Source organism: Python bivittatus, unplaced genomic scaffold (genome assembly GCF_059951505.1).
Source record: "Python bivittatus isolate LINGU-HERP-01145 unplaced genomic scaffold, Pbiv_v1 ctg000980_np1212, whole genome shotgun sequence".
NCBI lineage: Eukaryota > Metazoa > Chordata > Lepidosauria > Squamata > Pythonidae > Python > Python bivittatus.
Window position 1 is genome coordinate 42,635,359 of NW_028277125.1, and position 22,706 is coordinate 42,658,064.

Sequence of the window (22,706 nt, forward strand, 5' to 3'; positions counted from 1 at the left end):
TCATTTCTGAGAAGTGCCCAGCCCTGCTGTGCTCCCATTTATCTGTCCATGGGATCCCACCTAGTATTTCTCTAAGCTTGATGAAATTGGCTCTCCTGAAATCTAGTGTGCGTGCTCCAGTTTCTTTTAAATGGGTACCTGCTCCTATACATTTTAAAATACTAGAACACATGCCAATTTATGTTGAGAAATACAATTTGTGATACAGGGATGAAAAAAAGCTATACCTGTGGACATTTCTTCTTTGTAATTGGAGGGCTGTCCACCATCAAGTAAAACTGAGTTATTTAAGAAATACAGATATTTCATTGTCTAAAGACAAATAAATAAGAAGTAAAACCTATTGAAATTCAGTAGCCCTTTCTTCCTAGTAAATAGTCAAAAGATCAGGCTGCAAGGTTCATCCTAGGATGGGTTCAGTTTCTTTTTTTAATCAAAGGTGATAAAATTCACAGACAGTGACTTCCTACCTCATTTTCATATAAGAAGTCATTTGTGTGAAATCAACCCCCAAATGAGACAGCAAGTGTTACCTTGTCAGAAAAGAAATGCTTGAAAATTGACAATGTGGTAGAAAAGTCACTGGGTATGAATCAGACTCCAAATAATTACTTTTCTGAAATTTGTAGCATTGTCACTGAAATCCAAAGGCAGTCTATGTTGTATATTAACAGAGAAAGGGGATATAAAACCTTTGGTCCCAGAGTTACTTGTGTCCCCCCTCTGGCCTTGGGCACAGCCTCCAAAGTCCTTCCTAACTAAAATTTTTACTTTAACAGAAGAGGAAATATTGACCATGTTTTTCATATTAAAGTAATATAAATCAAAATTCATTTTTGTCCTTTCAGTAATAGTAACAGGATGAATAGTGATATTCAGAGCATATTTAAATACCATCCAGCCTGTACCAGAGCAAGAGTGGAGTGATTTTATTTTAGACATCTAGATCCATGACAACTTTAAAAAAAAAAAACCCAAAGAGTAGAAACCTGCTGCAAGAAAGATAGGGAAAGTGAGCTGCAATTACATGCCATTTGAAATTATTTCTAGATGGTTTAAGCGCAGATAGCACTTCATGAATTCCATTTACTGGCAGGCTGCTCAGATGAACAGTCTCTGATTTAGTTTTGATCTGGAGGTGGGGAAAAGGGTGAAATAGAAGTGAAGTGACAACAGACTTGCCACAGCAAGGCCTGAGGTACAAAGCTAATGTTGGTGTGACACTGCAAGGGCTCAAGAGAGGAAATAAAATACAATAATAACCAAGGTTGGGAGAGTGTACTTGAATCATTTCCTAAAAAAAAAAAAAAATACACCCACAAAGTTCAAGTTGCCAGGAAAGAACAAAAAATATGAATAATTATTTAAAAAACCCTGGACTTCATTTCATGAACTTTTGATTAGAAGAACATAAAGAGACAATCCAATTGAAACATAATTGTTTTATTTCCAGTGTAGAATGAAAATAAAATATGCCACCCTGCATACAGGCCCTAGTTCTTCAGATTCCACTATAAAGTACAATTTAAGGTTGTGCAACTTGGTTCCTCAATCAGTCCCATTCTGAATGGAAGGCAACAGCTTGGAGAAGACTGGTTTAGTCTATGCCTGATGTAATCACTCTATACATGCAATAGCTTTTTGGTTTTGTTGTTTTTTTTTAATCTGCGCTCAGTCGTTACCGACTCTGCAGTGACTGCTTGGACGAATCCTTGCAGTTTTCAAGGCAATTGTTTCAGAAGTGGTTTGCCAGAGCCTCCTTCCTAGGGCAGAGCCCAGCTGGCGAGTGCAGGAGGCGGGGTTTCCGTTGCTTCGCGCCCTTTTCGGGCACGCGCGATTTTTCGCGCTTACCAGCAACTGCTCCCGACTCCTTTTTTGCAAGGCGCCACCAGCATTTTTCCTCCCACTGGAGTGAGAGTACCCATTTATCTATTCACGTGAGTTTTCGAACTGTTGGGTTGACAGGAAGTGGGGAGGAAACAGGAGCTCACCCTGCTAACGCGAAGGCTGGACTCAAACCGCTGAAGCGTTGACCATTTCTGGCCTGCAACTTTCAGCGTCGTTAAGCCGCTGAAGCTATGTAATGGGGGGATTGTATCGCCTGCTTCAACATGGAGAAAAAGCTTAAGCATCTCCTCTCCCAACTGTTTCTCTTTCCCACCTTCTTCTAATTGAAGGTGCTTTTCTTTTTTTAAAAAAGTGCCAAGACTCACTTGTATGATTAGTTTATCATGTGTTGCTAGTAACTGAGTGGTGAATATAGAAACAGCTCCTGCATGAGGCAATACTCCCCTGTTTACTATGTAGATGACCTGACGGAGTTGTGTTGAAGCCACTGGCAGGAAGAGGAATAATTATTATTTTATTGTGGCTCTAACATAGTGAATTGCCTTGAACCTCTGTTAAAACTATTTTTATTCCTCTATGATGCATAATGAGGAGCAAAAGAAGGTAGTTCTAAAAATTTTTAAATATACAGCAATCAGGTCCAATGGGGTTTGGAAATCAGTCTTCAAAGAAATAAACAAGATCTGCTTATCTCTCTGTACCAGCAATACCAGAATTATGTCTTTCATTATCTTTTGAGGAAAAAAAATAAAAATATTAAAAATAAACACAGTATTAGATTAATGTTATGGAAGCATTGTAGTCCAGAAATGGAAGGAAACTAGTATTCCAACTTTTAGACATTTGGTACTCTATATTATTAGAAACCATTTCAAAGGAAAAACTCATGGGTGCATTAGAGAACATGCAGGGTTCCTTTTTTTTCAATCTTAGAAAGGTTACAGCTGGGTGACCCTGGGCCAGTCCCTCTCTTTCAGCCCTAGAAAGCAGACAATGGCAAAGCACTTCCAAAAAACCTTGCCAAGAAAACTGCAAGGACTAATCCAGGCAGTCATCAGGAGTTAAAAAAAAAAAACTGAAAACCTGATTCAAAGGCGTGTGTGTGTGTGTGAATACATATATGCACACACACATATATGAGTATCTTATATACTTAACAGTTTAGAAATTTAGTAATTTATATTCTAAGTAGGTTAGGTTTTCTCTAGAACTTACATCCTATTTTAGTTTATCTTAATTTGTGTAATCTGTTTAGAAATTTTTCTTTTACCTTCTTATAAAGTCTGTAACTTTTTATAAAACTGTGTACAATTTAATAAAAACATTACAAGATATATAATCAGAGAGCAACTGATATTATTCTGTACAGACAACATCATCAAAGACACTTCATGTCTACCTGGGGGATGCATTTGTAGAAACTAACCTCATCACTGGAAAATCTACTTGAATGTTAAAAAGCAAAATCCACTACCGTTGGCAGCTGCTCCTGCTATTTCAGCAAAATAACAAACGCCCTTCGTTAGAAGAAGAGCAGCAAGTTAAGGTTTTTGTCTGTAGAAAATCCTTTGCTACAAATTAATTTTTGATCTTAAAATAACTGCATTCCTGTGGGTGATTATAAATAGTTACACAGCACACTTTCCAGTATGCCAACTGCTCAGCACAGATCAGACTTTCACAATACAGCTGCTTTGGTGAGCTTATGGGAAGCCAAGCACTCTCTTTTTGTACCAAAGTTTTTGAATGAATAGAGGATGGGGGAAAGAGATCATTTTCCATTCTGTCAATAATCTTACTGAGTCAACTGGGCAGCCTCTGTCTTTTTTTAATTTACTTCAAAGCTGGTCAGGAAGACAAAATGGTAGAGAGACAATGGGCTATAATTAAATAACTTCCCTGAAATACTTAGGCTGTCAATATTTCAAAATGTCCAGTAAAAAACAACTACCTTATGTCTGAGACAACTAATCTCCTTGCAAGAGCTAGCAAAGCAAAAATTTGATTTCAGAAAGATAGGCCAGCAAGCGTGGTGGCCCCACCCATTCAGAGGGACCTGGGGGGCAAAAAAGCAGCAAGTCTGCAAGCATTTGCTGGTGAACTGTCACATGAACAGCAATTGCAGAATTGCATATCACCTTCTTTGCTGGTACATCCCTCGCTGCCAGGACAATGTCAGAACTATTTCTCAACAGAACCTAACAAAGAGGACCAGATGGCCTGTTTTAGGTACTGTTGGAAGCCAAGCAGGGGCCTCTGGGGTTTGGCTTTAGCACAGTAAATGCATTCACCACCGTGGTTATTACTTGTGGATTATGATTTAGAACGAAAAGCAGGCCACTACGGCGTCATCAAAAAAACACCACAACTTAGGGGACTCATGAATCTTCTCTCAATAAATGCTCAGAGAATCAGAGAAATATAGCTTTTGCCCATAATATCACTAGCCGCTCCAAGAATTTCTGTCACTTCCCTTTTATATGAAGCAAGAATACGACTTATTAAACCCATCAGCTGTATCTAAGACTCCCAGCTCATTTTCTGAATGTACAACTTAGATGAATCTGTGGGACAACAAAGACAGCTCTAGCACCCTTTTCAAAGTAAATCTTGTGTCAGATGACAGTAAATATCAAGATGCTTATAGCCCTTTTCTGTGCATCTACTGGATTGAATGATGCTCACTAGACCAGTGTTCAGTTAATTCCAAACATTAATTTTTAATTAATGGCTATTAATTGGAGATGATGATGATGATGGGGCCAGCAAAATTCTAGCTTTATTGTATTGACTCATATTATCTTTAGGACTGTCTTCCCTCTGCTTGCCAGTCCAGGAGTAAGGTCATAATCTGAGGCCTTACATCAAACTCCTTGCAATGGATGGCATGAGCGGGGAAGATTCTGGAATGGAACTTCAAGATTGTCAGGAGGGGGGAGAGACATTCCAGGGCAAGCGCCTCAGCCCACAGCAGAACAGTGGGAAGAAGAAGAGGATGAGGCTGGCCCCTCCCTAGAGTCTTACGGGTTACATCCACTAGTTGCTTTAGCATAGGTTTAGTCTGGCGAGATTCTGTCTATTAGGTGCAAGCTAATAAAGGAACTGAACTGTACTGGATTGTCTTGTTGCTGTTCTTGGGCTGAACCTGACACTCCTCCACAGCAAGATGAGGCAGGAAGAATATAGAATGTTCTTTCTTGAAAGGTTACCTGTCACCTACTTTACATAGCAGCAATTTGTCCTAGTGGCCTTCCACTCCCACTTCCACCCCTAACCCTCCCAAAAATAAAATTAAAAAAAAAATCAAAATAAATATTGGCTATGCCACTTCCACCACATCATGAGATGGGTTCCTGCAATTTTCAAGAAGATAAGGAAGCCGAATGTGGCCCTTGATCCCTTAGAAGTTACTTCTGATCTAAATGGATGGGCACTTCATTATTTAAAGGAGTGCTTTATAATTGGTGACAATGCAATGCGTGCCGGGCCCAGTGGAAAGGTTAGACATTTGTTGCTTTGTCATTGTGGGACCCCCCTCTCCTGGGAAATGTTTTTAGCATCCTTACTAAGTATTTTCTTTTTGAAGTATTACAGGAATGTCCGTTTAAATCTGCTTTTAATTTCATAAGGATATTGGCCTATACTTTTAAGCCGTAACTTTAAATCTTGCTGTGAGAAGAGATAAATGAGCTATTAGAAAATGCATTTAACATTAAATGTATTTTATTTGCCTTAGTTACTAAGAACTGCAGTACCTCATTAATAGCAAGTTGCTCTCCTCCACCACCTGGGTGGCCATAACGATGACTCGAACTTCGGAAATCTTCATACAAATCCTCTTCACTCCCAATATCATCACTGGTCTTCTCTAGTGATCCGTCAGCAATTACTAAAATGACAAATACATATATATATATACATATTTGTTCAAGGATGTTGGCCAAATCAGGATGGAAGGAAGTATCGTGATTAGTATGTTGAAATCATGAATGCAAGAAATATAAATACAAATAATCAGTCTATACATTTTAAAAGTCTAATAAAAAACAGACACAGAATTATAATTTTTAGGGCTATGAACTGCTTTGGATTTGCAGGCAAAAAATGTTGCAAAGCATGTGCTGTTACAGCACAATCCCAGGAAAAGATACCTTTGTCTTAAGGAGTTGCAGAACGATGCAATGTGTGCAACCCCACACTCTGAAGCATCTCTTTGCCATTGAATCCAACATGCTGCCCTGTCTTAATAATTTGTAAACAAATACAACTATTTTACAGAGCTCTTGTGAGGAAAGCACACTAACCAGTACTTCTTGGAGAAAGGATATGAATTTGGAGTCTATTATACCACAGCCTGCACCTTCTTATAACAGATTAATTTCTTCTCAAGGTACTTCTACTCCAGCACCATTTCACCACAATCCCACACACAGTAGTTTGAAACCAGCCCATAATTTTGCTCTCATCTGCCAGTCTCAAAATGCAGAGAATACACAACACGCTGAACCAATAAGTGCTTATCCTCTTTCCCTCCCTGACCAACAGAAGAGTGCAAAGACCTAACTCCTGACTGGAAAAAAATCCCCTCACTCCCATTATAAAATACTGTGAGTGAACTTCTCCTATCTCTCTATTTCAGCATATGTATCAGTGTGCAATTATCAGGTGACTTGCAAAAAAATGCTAAGAAGTTGCTATGATCAAAAGCTACATGGAAAAAAGTCGATGGGAGAAAATGTAACAAAAAACATTGATATCCTTTCCAGATCCTTTGCTGCCGTATCTCTGTTGCATTAACCCCCCTCCTCCCCCCAAAAGTAGTAACAGTGGAAATTAAAGTTCATAACCAATTTAAAACCAGGCTTTTCCCAATAATTGTGACCATGACTATATGTTGCTATGGCAGCTGAATGATAGTGGTAGGAGATAATTAAGTTTTAAACTATGTCTATTAGAAGTTACACGTTTCATGAACAGGATGCTAATCTCTATGGGATACCTTGAGGCATGGAGCCAAAAGTGGGATGAGGCAGAAATTCCTGCCAATTAGAAAACAGATTTTTCATACAATTTGTATGGTCACAGAGATTCCAAAAAAAAACCAACATAAACTTTCCTGTTATTTTAGTTAACAGAATAAAATTAAAAACAAATCACTCTCTAAAACAGTTGACAGTGTGAGCACAATCAGGTGCAGAGAAGATCCCAAAGTGGTGCAAAGCATTAGTGTGAAGTGCCCAAAGATTCTAGTCCAATAGCTGGCCTTAAAAGAAGTTGCCATCTGTTAAACACAAGGACCACAGAGATAGTAACAATATCTGACCTAAAAGGACTGTTAGTTGGATTACTAAAATGTTACAGCTGAGAAAGAGTGAGAAACAGTTGCTCAGCCCTGCCGCATCATAGAAGAATGCATATTGGAAATGCAAGCTTCCTTCCTTTTTCAGTTCTTGCCTCAGTGAACATTTCTGTTGCATGCCAAAGGTCCAAATTCAGTCACAGAAGCACCACAGAAGCATTGAGAAAGACATACATTTGAAATAATAGGAAGATGCTGTTAGTTAATATAGGCAACCAATGAACCCAAAGAAGCAACAGTAGGACTAGGAAGAAGGCAGCTTTCTAGTTTCCTTTATAGAAAGCAACAAATATTCCCTGCCTAGGCATTGAACTTTCCCCCCTCTCCACTTGTTCTTGATTCCTGGAATCCTTTCAGATCTTGATACCTGTTCCTTCCTATTTTCTTTAGTTCCCTTCACTTATTATAATCATGATAACAGAGGCTTTTCCATGTTTCAAACACCAATCACAGTGATTTATAAAGCAACATCCATATAAGACTTAGTGGCATGACAATGATGCTGAGCTGGCAGCCTTTTCAGATGATGATGATGATGATGATGATGATGATGATGATGATGATGATGATGATGATACCCTTACCATCAGTAGGGGGGAAATAGTGAAAACTGAAGGAATCAAGATGCTCTAGGGAAATAACATCAAGAGTCTGGATGAAGAAGATCACTACAAATACCTGGGCATCCTTCAGACTGACAACATCAAGCACACTAAATCAAGAAAAAGGTTAGTAGTGAATACATCAGAAGAGTGAAGAAGATCTTAAAGTCCAAACTCAGTGGCAGAAATACCATCAAGGCGATTAACACCTGGGTAATTCCAGTAATTATATATACAGCTGGAATAGTAGACTGGACTCAAGCTGAACTAAAAGCCCTGGATAGGAAGACCAAAAAAATAATGACAATGAATCATGCCCTTCATCCATGCAGTGATGTTGACAGACTCTACTTACCAAGGAGCATTGGTGGGCATGGAATTTTGCAAGTACACCAGACAGTTGAAGAGGAAAAAAGGGCATTGGAAGAATATCTGAAGGACAGTGAAGAAGATGCACTGAAGCTAGTACACCATGAAGGCTTACTGAATACTGAAGAAACCAAACTGGCCTACAAGAAAGACCAAATGAAGAATAGAAAAGAGACATAGCAAGGCAAAGTATTACATGGCCAGTACACAAAAAAACAAGCAGGCAAAACAGATAACAAGAACTGGCAATGGCTAAGAACAGGAAAGTTGAAGAAAGAGACAGAGGAGCTAATTCTGGCTGCACAAGACCAAGCTGTAAGAACAAGTGCATACAAAGCCAGAATTGAGAAGACAGCAACAAACAGCAAATGCCACCTCTGCAAAGAAGCCGAAGAAACAGTGGACCACCTAGTTAGCTACTGCAAGAAGATTGCACAGACTGACTACAAACAACAGCATGACAAAGTAGCAACAATGGTGCATTGGAATATTGGCAAGAAATACCATTTGCCTGCAAGCAAGAACTGGTGGGACCACAAAACAAAGTACAGTGGTACCTCGGGATACGAACTTAATCCATTCCGTGACTCTGGGCGTATCCCGAATTGGTCGTAACCCGAAGGAAATTTCCCTATAGGGTTCAATGTAAATCCGGTTAATCCGTTCCGCCCTCCGAATTTGGTCGCACGCCGAAGCAAATTTTCCCATAAGGTTCAATGTAATTACCATTAATCCATTCTGGTGTCCGCGGACCACGCATCAGGGGCGGGGAAACGGCCGGGCGCAGCGCAGCACGGCGTGAAAAAAGCCGGGCGCCACACGGCGCAGTGGAAAAATGGCCGTGAACCACGTGTCAGGGGCGGAAAAATGGCCGCAGACCATGTGTCAGGGCGTAAAAATGACCATACCCTGAGGCGGAGTTCACACATTGAGGTAAATTTTTGCGGCCGGAGCTGGTCGTAACCCGAAAAGTTCGTTAGTAGAGGCGTTTGTATCCCGAGGTACCACTGTAATAGAAAATGAAGAAGCTAAAGTGCTACTGAACTTTAGAATTCAAACAGACAAGTGTCTGCCACACAACATCCCAGACTTAACAGTTGTTGATAGGAAAGGCAAAAAAGTCTGGATAGTAGACACTGCAATACCTGGAGACAGCAGAATAGGAGAAAAAGAACTGGAGAAAATTACAAAATATAAAGACCTGCAAATAGAAGTAGAACAATTATGGCAAAAGAAAGCAGAGATAGTACCAATAGTTATAGATGCCTTGGGTGCAATTCCAAAACATCTGGAGCACCATCTGAAGACCATCAGCATTGACAAAATCACCATCAGTCAACTGCAAAAGGCAGCTTTACTTAGAACAGCTTACATCCTGAGACAATGCCTTTAACACCATCAAACAACATCTGCCTATCCCAGGTCCTTGGGAAGGACTCAATAGGTGTATAAAAATGCCAAATCCAGTCTAAACAACTGGCTGACTGTGTGACCAATAATAATAATTTATTAAATTTATATGCTGCCCGACTCCCACTGACTCTGGGCAGTTTACAGTTGTTACAACATTTAAAAATAAAAACAAAACAAAAAACACAAAAATGCCACATGACAAAAGGACAACGATGGCAAAGAAAATAAACCCAGAGGGGAACAGGAAGGAAGAAAAGGGCATCAATTGTCCAGTCTGTAAGAAGTGAGACTGCTTATTCTTGCCTAAACCTGCATGCCTGCCTGCACTACTGCTAGTCCCACTGCCACTCCACTATGCCATCAGAGTCAATCATAATGCAGTACCACCACTAGAGAAAATAATGGAATATGAGCCCCACCCTAGCCTACTGATACACTAATGGACAAGTCTGACCCTGTGTGCATAAGAGAGAAAGGGAAGTATAGCCAAGTATACGAGCCTAGCCTCCCTTGTGTCATTATCCACATGTAGAGAAGGACCATCTATATTGGAGCATTACCCTACATACAATTTATCACCAACAAAAGGTTTGCTACTACAACTGGTTGTCCTCTAAACATGGCAATAGTAGTGACAAGCCATTTCTGAACTCTTACCAAGAAAACCGCAGTGACTTGGCCAGGCAGTCGCCAGCAGTTAACACTGACTTAGGCACATGTGTGCACACACACACACAAACATGGAGAACAGTGCATGGCTGGAGAATTAGCAAGGTCATCCCTCATCTCCTGAAAATGAGTAGAATGCTATTCATTTGAATAATGCCTGAAAAAGGCTTCAGTTGTACAGGCATGCATGTGCAAGAGGGTATCAGCTTAGTCTGTGTGCAAGTCATATGAATGGGCCATGTATATATCTTTTTTGTCCACGAGGTTGCATGTATATTGCATGTGAATATGCAACAAAGAAAGTCTGTTTGTTGTGTTGCGCACACATACAGAGAGTGTAGTGTGTGTATACTTACCCTGATATATATGAATAGTATTGATTCAGGCACATGCAACAGTAGCAGGTTTGGCTCTGCCCACTAATCTGCTCAGCAATGTTCTCTGACTCCCTATTTTTTGTTCCTTGAACCCCATTTTGCCAGTTGCTCTGCCACCCCCAGCTCTGATGGAGAAAAAGAGTTCTACAAGGTCAGTTACTAAACCAAACTATTTAAGCTTTTGAAAAAATAAATGGTTGATGTGGGAGGAATGTCTCCTTAGATCAAGGTATTTCCTTGTGAGCTGTTCCCTGTTCCACAGCATGGAATTTTATTTTTTCATCAAATGTTTCATTATATTTTTTTCTTTAAAGTGCTGTCTCTGCCTGTTCCATTATTGAGCTCTATAATTTTCATCTTGAAGACAAATCTCTCCTGCCATTTTTACAGCTTTCTCCCTCTCTCCTCTTTTGTTGCTGTTCTTGCCCCCCTCTGTTGCTATATAAATGGTACTGAGATGAAAATAAAAAGTTATAGCCTGCGCTAAAATCTATTCCATCTATCCTAAACCCCCTTGCAACCCAATGTGTTTTTGCCAAGCATACATTTGTTTTCTTGGATTAACTCCTGTGTAGGGATCAGCTCCTTCAGTGTTGCGAGCAATCCTGCAAAACATCATTTCGCTCTGGATTAGCTGCTCAAGCTTAGCTAAAGAAAGCCGCAGTGGCAGATTTCAGCCAACTGTTCTGCTGCTTGTAGCAACTGAAAAAAGCTGCTCAAATACCAGAATGAAAACAAGTAGAAGATTTTCCACACAGTAATAGAAATTAGGGCATGGAATAACTTATACATAGAGCCAGAAAAAAGAGGTGGACGAGACTTAATCCATTACATTCCAATCGCATTGTTTTTATACACTTTGCATCCCACCTTTCTGACCAAGGACACTTAAGGTGGATAAGATTTAAAAAAATAAAAACAAAACAGTTATGTCATTAACATTGCCAAAACCACTATTAGAGTTAAACCAGAAACACCTGGCTGAACAGAGAAGATTTAACCCTTTTCCTGTAAGCAGGCACAGTGGGGGCCAAGCAGAAATCCAAGAGAAGTACCTTACATGGCTTTGAATTAACACACACACACACTCATGCCTAAATAAAGAGATCTCTGAAAATGACAATATTTTTAAGAGAGCCTCTCCTGATCATCTTAATGCCAGGATAGCTTTATATCAAAAGAGGTGACCCATCTGATAATCACAGCCTAAATAATTTAGGACTGTAAAACTAAAATTACACCCAGAAAGTAAATGGCAACCAGTGCAAGGCTTAATGACGCTGAAAGTTGCCGGCCAGAAATGGTTGACGCTTCAGCGGTTCGAGTCTAGCCTTCGCGTTAGCAGGGTGAGCTCCTGTTTCCTCCCCACTTCCTGTCAACCCAACAGTTCGAAAACTCACGTGAGTAGATAAATGGGGACTCTCACTCCGGTAGGAGGAAAAATGCTGGCAGCGCCTTGCAAAAGGAGTCAGGAGCAGTTGCCGGTAAGCGCGAAACCGCGCTCGCCCGAAAAGGGCGCGAAGCAATGGAAACCCCGCCTCCTGTGCTCACCAGCTGGGCTCTGCTCTAGGAAGGAGGCTCTGGCAAACCACTTCCGAAACACCTTGCCTTGAAAACTGCAAGGACTCGTCCAAGCAGTCACTGCAGAGTCGGTAACGACTGAGCGCAGATTAAAAAAAAATAATAATAATAATGCACCCCAGCATTGTGCGATAATCAGAAACCTAACTGGTACCTTGCATCAGCTGCAGTTTTGGGCTATGCCTTAAAGGTGGCCACACAGAGAACACATTGTACAGTAGTATACCATTTGGAATGTAACCAAAGCATCCGTAACTGTTAACAGGTTCAAGGCTTTAGGAATGGTTGCAGCTCCTACACTAGATATACTTGTGCAAATGCATTTCTTGCCATTGGTGCCCCTGGGAATCCACAGGCAGATGGATGTCAAGGAGCACTTCCAGACTTCAAACCTAATCTCCCAAAAGAGGAACTGCTGTCAAATGGACCTAACCAGAACCACTGACACAAGGAGAGAGTGGCAATCCAAGATGAGTGGCATGTTTAAGTGGTGACAGCCAGATCAGTTACATCCAAGAATTTTGAAGGAGTTTGTGGTTGTCCTCTCAGTGCCCCTTTCTATAATATCTGAGAAATCATGGAGGATGGGCATAGTTCCAGAAGAGTGGAAAAGACCAAGCATTGTTCCTATCTTCAAAGGAAAAAAAGAGCTGGGTAACTACAGGACAGTCAGTTTGTCATCAGTACTGACCAAAACAGTGGAACAAAATATAATCAGTATGAGCTTATTTAGAAAATAATGCCCTGTTTAGCAGGAACTAGCATGGTTTTATCAATAACAAGTCATACCAAACCAGCATGATCTCCTTTTTGAAAAAGTGGCCAGTTCAGATGATATAGTATACCCTGACTTCAACAAAGTCTTCATAATATGAAGATTCATGAGTATCTTGAAAAGCTGGAACAATGGGTAGAAATTAGTCAGATGAATTTCAACAGAGAAAAGTGCAAAATTCTACAGTTCAGTAAGAAAAATTAAATGCATGACTATAGGATGGCAGGGACCATTCTGGGCAGCAGTACATACACAAGGTGAACATGAACGGTGTGATGCAGATGCAAAAAGAGCAAACACAATCCAAGCCTGCATCAACAGAAGTATAGTGAAGATCAAGATAATTCAGTTTCTCTTTATGCTGCTTTGGTCAGACCATATTTATAATATTGCATCCAGTTCTGCATTTTAGGAAGAACATTGACAAACTAGAGTATGTCCAAAGGACAGCAACGAAGAAGAAAAGGCACCTGGAAGAATAAACCTATGAGGAACTGTTGGGGGTATTGGATATATTTAGCCTCGAGAAAAGAAGATTGTGGAGATACATGATACCTGTCTTTAAGTATCTGAAGAGCTGTCATGAAGAGGGTGGGGAAGAACTGTTCAGAGTTGTTCCAAAAGGTGAGAAAATAAATAATGGATTTAAATTACAAGGAAGAATTTCAAGCAGATGTAAGGAACCATTTCTTAATGGTAAGAACTCTTTAGTAGTGGAACAGACTGCCTCAAGAAGTAATGGACTCTCCTTCACTGGAAGCATTTAAATACATGTATGGCCATCTGTTGAAGTTGTTATAGCAATGGATTCCTCCACTAGGTTGAACTAGATGATCCTGAAGGTCTTACATTCTATGATTCTAAGAGCTGGAAACTGAAATCATTTTTCACCATGCTAATTGAGGTTGGAGGGAAGTTTGAAGCACCATCAAATTGCTTTCTTTTCTCAGTCTCTTCCCAGTTGCTCCTGTAATGCGAAGAACATGCAGGTTTAATTGTCAAGATAAAGCTGTTTCAATGATAGCCGTAACAGACTGTTCCCATGGATCCACTTGGGATTTAAATGCAGGCATTATTCTTTCCTTTCCGTTTCTATTTTACATTATATTGTGTAGGTCGATACAGTCAATGTTGGAACTGACAGCTGTGTAATTTCACACTGTTTTATTAGCAATACATTAGCTTCTGCAGGAGCCCCTGAGACTTGAACTTCTTAGAGCCAACCTGAAGAAAAGCCCACAACATAAAAATCACACAAGATAATCATGATTCAGAGCCTCATATAAATTCTCCAAGGTGAATCTTGTAAATGTCAAGGTGTCTGATCAATTGTTTCTTTATACATTTCTAAACATTTCTAGATGTATAAAATTAGAAGGATCAAAGGTTATCTCTAGTATGTGCCTGGAAGGCAAATAGCAACTAATGAAGGAGACCATTTGTAGCAGGGACCAGATTTAGCTTCCCCTGTACTTTATCTCCTAGACTATATATACTTGACTGCTTTTTGTAAAACAAAAAGAAAATGTAGAGAATTGAAAGTGCAACATTCAAGCACGTGATTTAAGTAATTTAATATTATGCCATTGTTTCTTGGAGAAACGTAATGGATATATTTTGCTTTCCAGTTCTGTATCATCATCATCATCATCATCATCATCATCATCATTATCACAATTGATTGCACAGCCAGATGTTTAGACTGAATATGGCATTTTTATACACCTATCGAGTCCTTCCCAGGACCTGGGATAGGCAGATGTTGTTTGATGGTGTTACAGTTACCGTCACAGGATATAAGCTGTTCCAAGTAAAGCTGCCTTTTGCAATTAACTGATGGTGATTTTATCAATGCCGATGGTCTTCAAGTGGTGCTCCAGATGTTTTGGGATTGCACCTAAGGCGCCTATAACTGTTGGTACTATCTTTGTTTTCTTTTGCCATAGTCGTTCTACTTCTATTTGCAGATGATGATGATGATGATGATGATGATGATGATGATGATGATGATGAAAAAACAACTCTGGAGAGCTCATAAATATATATATTTTTACCTGATTTTATAAAAACTAACCCACTGAAATGGATTTCAATGGATTTATCAAATCTGAAGTCAATGCAATATTAAAACAATATACTGTAGTAACAGTGAGATACATAAAGACCACATAACCAATTGAGAAAAATAGTTTAAAATACCTGAGCCAATAAAACATGTCAAGAGGAATCCACTATCACTGATAATTGTGCTTTTTTCCCTGGAGAGCATTCAGTGGTGGAGCACCAGACATAGCTGAAGAAAGGGAATGTTTTTATACACAGGTTGGATGGTGATTTCAAGACCTTTCTGTTCTTTCAGAAGCCCATGATGTCCTTCTTTTTCTCTGGATTGACTGTACGCATTAGCTAACACAGGCTGCTTCTTAGACCAGTGTTTCCCAACCTCAGCAAGTTTAAAATGTATGGACCTCAACTTCCAGAATTCCCCAGATAGCATGCTGGCTGGGGAATTCTGGGAGTTGAGGTCCACACATCTTAAACTTGCTGAGGTTGAGAAACACTGTCTTAGACTCAAGAAATATCTCAAGGGGTATACCATATCTCTACCATGGATTAAAAATAATCCCATCATAGAATAAAGCTTACTAAGAGCAAATATTGATGCTTTGCACTCAGTTGATTCATGGTGTGGTAAACCCTAGGCTGAATGAATGAAGTCTGACTAGCATTTGTTCTTCAGAAAAAGAATGCACCAATGCAGCTTACAGAGAGAAAGAAGCCTCTCTTGTCTGCAAGACATTGGTATTGTTACAAGTATTGGGGATTTTTTAAAAGTTCAAGAAAGGTAAAAGACCCCTTATCACCTCACACACTTTAGAAAGTAAGTTGATTCCCCATCCATCCCCACTCCAGATGTGGTCCAGATTTTGAATTTAAAAAGTAGATAGGTAGACAGACGGATAGGTGTTATCCTGCTCAACATTTGCCCAATTTCATTGTGTTCTACATATCTATTGTAATCTGAATAACAGAAGCTCACTTGTTACATATTGTATATTGTAATTTTAATTGATTTTAACCGTTTTGTAAATCATCCAGAGTCGTTTCAATGAGATGGGTGGTGACAAATTTGATAAATAAATAAATATGTTTAATAACCTCAGCACCATTATCCCATCTAAGTCCAGTGTCCTACTGATATTACTAAGCATATTCCCCTTCATGTACATTCAAGTCCTCCTATACTATGGTTCTGTCTACACCAACACTGCTAAGTTACACATTTTTCAAAGCATTTCTTCCCTGCTCTTTCTTTTTCCACCAGTTTATATGGTATGGATGTGAATGCTTAGATGTATTTTTTATCTACATAAATGCTAACAAAAAATGCAATGAGAACATGAATGTCACATTGCATAACAATGCATAACACATTGCAGTTTTAAAAGAGTTCAGGGCTGCACAAACAGTAAAGTATCTACTGGGAACTGGGAAGTAAGCTGGTATTTGCATCATCATATTGTTTACCAAAATATGTTGGGGGAGGCAAAAAAAAAAAAAAGGAGCTGAGGCATAGGATGTGGAAGCCCAACCATTTGTCCCAATAGTTGATGAAAGAAAAAATAGTATTTATATTATGATAGCACTGTTCTCCAGAGCAAGCAACAGGATGTGGTGCAGACTGCACGCTGTACTCACAATATTTATTGAAATAAATAGCATAAAAATCACACAAAAATGGGATACTTATAATGAAAACAAGACAGCAAAGAAGTATAGATTTGAGACTTAGGATCTGTCTACTTCCTATGCCCAGCAGGGTGTTCTATCATTAAAAATGAGAAAAGTTAAGGTTTTTTGTTCATTATTTTCACAGTGTCTGATTCTCTTTCCTGCAGAAACTTTGATGGCAATTATCAAAGTGTACCGGAATTACAACACAATTCTTCACTTGTTATATTTCACTTTAAAAAATAAACTCAGAAGTTTTTAGAATAGCAAATATTGCTTGAGGCTGCAGCTCATAGCCAACTGCAATTTGTCAGCCACTGCATGTTGAACACATTGTAAATTTTGATCAGCATTTATTTTTTAGTTAGATGTATATGGACACCCCATTTGCCAAAGCAACTCTGGGTGGCAAAGTTTAAAAATATATATATAAATAAACCTTCAACCATACAATATACAAACCAATAAAGAAATAGCAGCTGAGAATTTTTAAAAGATCACAAAATAATATCAAACTATTTGAGCTTCACTAATTAGCATGTAGGAACTAATTTTAAAAAAAAAAAAGCTAGTTCTTTTGAATAAGTTACTCCAATGGTCTCATTGCATGAGTTCTTAAATAGAACCACACAAATCAATCAAGGTGAAGAAGCACAAGTTTCTCAAAGGTTGTGCTTGCAAAACCCTAACAATGCAAAATAATCATAGTTTTAAAGGGTGTGGTGCCTTTCTAGTTAAAAATATGTTCAATAAAAGTAGAATTACTCAAAATCAGTGAAGTGACAGAACTGTACATCAATGAACAGCTGACCAGATGGGTAAGAATAGGAAAAAGCATGTTAGGGGGAAATATTTACAGGAAACCTGTTCATTCCACAGATCTTTTTGTAAATAAGCACTGGACTCTTGATATGAAATGGGAACATAAACAAAACCAAAGGATATGAAAGCCTTTTTTTGTACAATGTTGATTACTGTGGCACCATTCACAGACAACCATATTAGCAAATCAGTTTCCCCCAACCGGATATTCTTCAGATGGGCTGAGATTAGAATTCAGACTTCTGAGCCAGCCCCAAATCGCCAAAAACTGCACTGGCCAGTTGCCTTGGTAGCATGTTGAAAGAGCCACCACTACCATCGAAAGGCAAAGCTACTCCATTTCTTCCCTTCATTGTGCCAGCCGTTACCTATGTTTATTTTTTGGTTTGATTTCTTTACACACATGTCTTTGAATAGCATTAATAATCCAAGAAGTGTGTCACTTTTACTCATCTATCAAAGGCCCAACCATCTCCTGGGCAAAGATGCTGTCAGTTCTTATTGTGTTGAAGCTAGTGACACCAAGGGAAAATGCTAGCTGCTGTTTTTTGTTTATTAAAGTTCAGAAGTTCCTAAGGGGAAGTAAACAGCAATGTCCTCCTTCTCAGAGCATAACGATCCTTAAAATAACCCTTAATGCCCAAGGGAAATCCAGTGTATTTTCTATTCCCTTTTGCTCCCATTCCACTTGAAAGGAGACATATGCAAATTTACTGCCAAACATCCTCTTTCATCCTAAAATACTTTTTAAAAAATAAAGTAGTTGCAATAATAATAATAATAATAATAGTTATTGTTACCAGGCTACTGTACTTTAAACCAGGTAGCACAGTTCTCACACTGGCATCAAACCAGTGACATGAAATATTAGTAAAACTGGCTCCTGTATTACTGATACCTACTGACCTGCAGAAGTGGGCCTTCTCACAATGTACTATACCTTTTATATGTAAATCTTTATATGTAAGACTAATGAGAGGTAGCCACATTAGTCCACTGCAGCAGAAAAAGCAAAGTGACCTTAAAATCTAAAAGCATCTATTCTATGCCATATTAAACATGTTGGTCTTTAAGGTACCCCAAAGACTCTCTGTTGCATAAGCAATCCTATTATGACAACTAGTGACCTGGCCTATCTTAAACTGGCTGAAACTGGACAAACGTCTTGCTATTCCTAGTGGCTTTGAATATGGGACACAGAGAAATCGAGATAACACATAAAAGGTCACAAGCTCTCACACATGCACATGGAGGGGAAAAAATCCAGATATTTATTTTTGCTAATTTTAATGTCAGGCAATTAGAAGGTGAAACCACAAAAGAGAAAGATGAAAATAGAGATACAAGTCCACTAACTTACAAAATTCCTCCATTTTTTGATAGCTGATCAGGTCATAACTTAGTTGAAAATAAGGCTTTTCTCCAGTCACCACCTGCACAATATCAGATAGCAATAGGACAAGGTAGAAGATGCACAAAAGTAGCCATGAGTTCAGTTGTAGAGCAGGACAATTGTGCAGGAACAGGGCTGAGCAGCACTTTCCCAGCTGATTTCTGCTGCTGCTATTAAAACTACAACATTAAGAGATGTCATCAAAGATGTCTCATGTCACATCTATTTCCAGAAGAATAAAGAATTTCTAAACAAAAACAAACATAAGAGCCCAATACATGATATTCAACTCTGTGTTCAGCAGTTTCAACCCTAAGGCAACTCAACTGTTCTGTCAAAACATCTCAAGTAAAATTTCAAAACTATCAACATTCTTTCACTTTACTTCAAGAGGGAGGGAACAAGAATTAAGACTGGGGCTTTAAAAGATTATTGTTTTCATTTCAAACTGGCTTAAGCTATCTATATCTTGGAAATACTGGAGCATAAAGTGCCTCTGAAATCAGCGTCCGAACAATTTGCAGACTGATTTTTGAATTCATTGGAGAAGACATCTCTCTACACTCATGGATGATTTGGCCTACAATTAAGTAGGCTTGCTCACTCTTCCATATACTTTTGCATAGAAAAAGCCCTGCAAACGATCCATTTATGTGAGTTCTGCCTGGAGTTCCTATGCCTGGAATTCATAAAATGCTGGGACAGCAAAGCTTTCTGTGATCTAACCCCAAAGATTCTTAAGGGGCAAAATAAAATTAATTTCTCCCTGCGTATGTTTATTTTTATGCCCAGTAATATCAGATATGATGCCAAAGCACATTAAGGTTCCCCTGAACATAAAATGCTTAAAAGGAAAGAAAAAGAAGTTTTGCTGATGGGCAAGATATCATTTTTAAATGACCTCATAGAAGTTGGGGGAGACCTTTGATCTCCTCACCTCACATTGTAAGCAGTGACTTGCTATAACAGCTTGCTTTCTTCCTCAAAGCCTTAGCTATGCAAGGCCACTTCTCTAAGAAAGGTAGGTATTAGATGAGGAAGATCCCAACTTGTCCTTTCTTGCCAATCTGTGATATTCTATTAAGAAGCTCCCCAAGCACTTTTTACTAAATTTTATCCATGCAGATGACAGATCCTAAATAAAATATCTGTTTGTCTCCACAAACCTGTCACTCCATTGTGGCTGGAGTCTGCCCAGTTTGCTTCTCCTGCTAAAGTGTTTAAGGACAGAAATGAATTAGTCAGCCTTATCCTTTGATCAGGCACAACCCTTAGCACTACTTATGTCTAAGTCTGTCCCCAGTTCATCTTTTGGAAGGACTGTCAGTTGTTTTTTAAAAATGGAGTAAATGCACACCAGAACTACCACACTTCATATTTTAGCCCTCCTCTCTCAATTTCTAAAGTAACCTGGTATTCATCTTCAACTCCCATTATCCCCAACCATCTGGAGGAAACTGGATTGCCGGAAGACTGTTTTGGCGATTAAGGCTGCAGACCTAATCGCACTTATTACTGGGTAAGCCTCACTAACCTAAATGGCCGTCTTTCTGATGGAGAATTAAGCTCTACTAGATTGAGCTGAACAGGCATCCACCTTACAATATGTTGCTGAACATGTAAAAATTCTGTACTGTATAAGACATGAGTCACTGAACAATTAAGCAGCCCAAAGGAATTTCTTTTAACAAAATGCATGTAAAAAGTTCAATATTACAACTAAGAAATGGAATCTAAATGTCACATGGGTGGGTGTGGGATACAGAGTGATTTGTTTCAGGCAATGATCTAACACTATGGGTCTATATATTCATGAAGGATATGCAGATTCTGGGTTTGGGCTGAACATTACAGAACGTAGAGATGTGGGTTTTAAAAAAAAAGATTTCACGTAGCATATTGATTTAATAGTCATGAGACAGCTTGCCTTCAGCTGAATACAGGGTTCTCAGACAGCAAGAAGAGAAGGGCAAAAAATACTAGAGTTGCTAAAAGATTAATTGATATATTTTTTTCAGAAGTTTTAGAAAGCCTCTAGATTGGAGGAAAGAGAACATGTTTCAGCTGGCAAAGCAAATTGGAGCTAGCAGAACAAAAGTTATAACTTAACTGTACCTATGATAGATGGTTTTTAAAAAATCAGCAAGATCTGTTGAAATAAGCTGACCTGGATTTATGGATAAAAAACTAAAATCTCCTTTGAGTTGAATCGATTCCTGGTGGCTTTATGGAACATCCATGTTATTTCTTTGGTAACAATACGAAAGTGGTTTGCCATTGTCTTCCATAATCTTTTTCTCCAATTTCCCAATCTACCCTACCAGGTCCAACTTTGTTTAGCTTTTGAGAGTAGCCAAAGTCACCTAGATATTGAGGCTGATTTTTAAACATGCCTTTGTATTCTGATATTAGAGGAAATATAGCTAACCCATTTCATTACAACTTTGAAATGCCAGTCAACTAAGAAAAATCAGTATGAAATGTTAACAAATTATGGCATGTTACTATTGTACACTGGGGAGTTTTGCTATACAAGAGAAAAAGAAAAGCAATGTAAAGCATGTTCTAAATGTATTTTAAATTAATTTCAGTGACTGTGTGCTTCTGTTTCATGAACACTTATATTGCATTTTTATTTACTCTCCTTACAGAAAGCAATGTACTGATTTTATAGAACTATGCATAAAATACACATTGGATGATTAGGAGTCACTATATCATCCATTAATGTCCATAACTTTTAATATGTATCCCAATGCCACATGTGATTCTACAGGCTTTACAGACTTTAAAAATAATATCCTACAGGGTTCATAAGCTAATCACTCCTCTTACCCACTGACTTCTGCCCCCCATTGTGGGTTTTGTCAGTCAGAGCTTTCACATATACTTTTTAGCAAGACAGAGAAATACTAGTTACCAAACTTAGTTATACTCTTGTCATACGCCACATTTCCTGTTAACAGTAATGGCATGATCCTGGTCAGTTTTGGCATAGTTTGAACAGTATGCCAATAGCACAACTAAAGCCCAGCTTTACTCCAAGCATATTCATGCTATTCTATATAAGCTATGATCTCTAAACTAGGGACTGCCTTGCAAGCCAACATATATTGCCCAGGGCCGGAGTTGAAGGAGAAATTTCATCTACCTGATCAAGAAGGAATTTAATCTAGTCTGTTCCACTGGTGGAAGGACACTACCAAATTCAGCTCCTGTAATGCTTACTCTCCTTTCCCTGTTTCTTGGCAGCATTAGGTACAAGGAATAAGTTCATTATGATATAAATACATTGAATGGACAGTGTGCTCAGCCAGATGCTTCTTTCCTCCAAAACGTTAAGAAGTTCATTTTGAGTTTTGAAAGAGTTTAACATTTTGGCTAACAACATATCATTTTCAAAACACAGGAATTTTTTTTTACATCCTATTAGAATAATAAATAATACTCTATTTATCCTAAAATTGGATTGATTGTTTCACCCAATAAAGATGTCAAGCATTAAAGCAGCTGTTAATAGCAATTAAGGTTGAAAGTCTAGTCTGAAAAGGAAAAGAATCTCAAAGAAGACAACCCCAAGGAATGATCCTCCAGGCTGATTAATTTATCTAATCCATACTATGTAACAAGACTGCAGGATGAAACAAATATACATGCAGATCAAACAGCTCCTGGTGACTCAAGCCAACAATTTCACCTTGAAAGCAATGTAAAACGATCTTTCCATGTTAATACAAGAAACAATCATGCTTCATTGGGAGACCGA

At 38.7% G+C, this 22,706-nt stretch overlaps 1 protein-coding gene across 2 annotated transcripts in view; it reads right to left on the reverse strand.

The window, feature by feature from the left end:
- The window catches only part of ARHGEF4 (Rho guanine nucleotide exchange factor 4), a 175,324-nt gene that overhangs the window by 46,857 nt on the left and 105,761 nt on the right, over positions 1-22,706 (reverse strand). For both annotated transcript variants that reach the window (XM_088132236.1, XM_088132234.1), the window contains exon 6: positions 5,604-5,737. In XM_088132236.1, the coding sequence (XP_087988362.1) occupies positions 5,604-5,737 (134 nt within the window). The remainder of the gene's footprint in view (positions 1-5,603; positions 5,738-22,706) is intronic.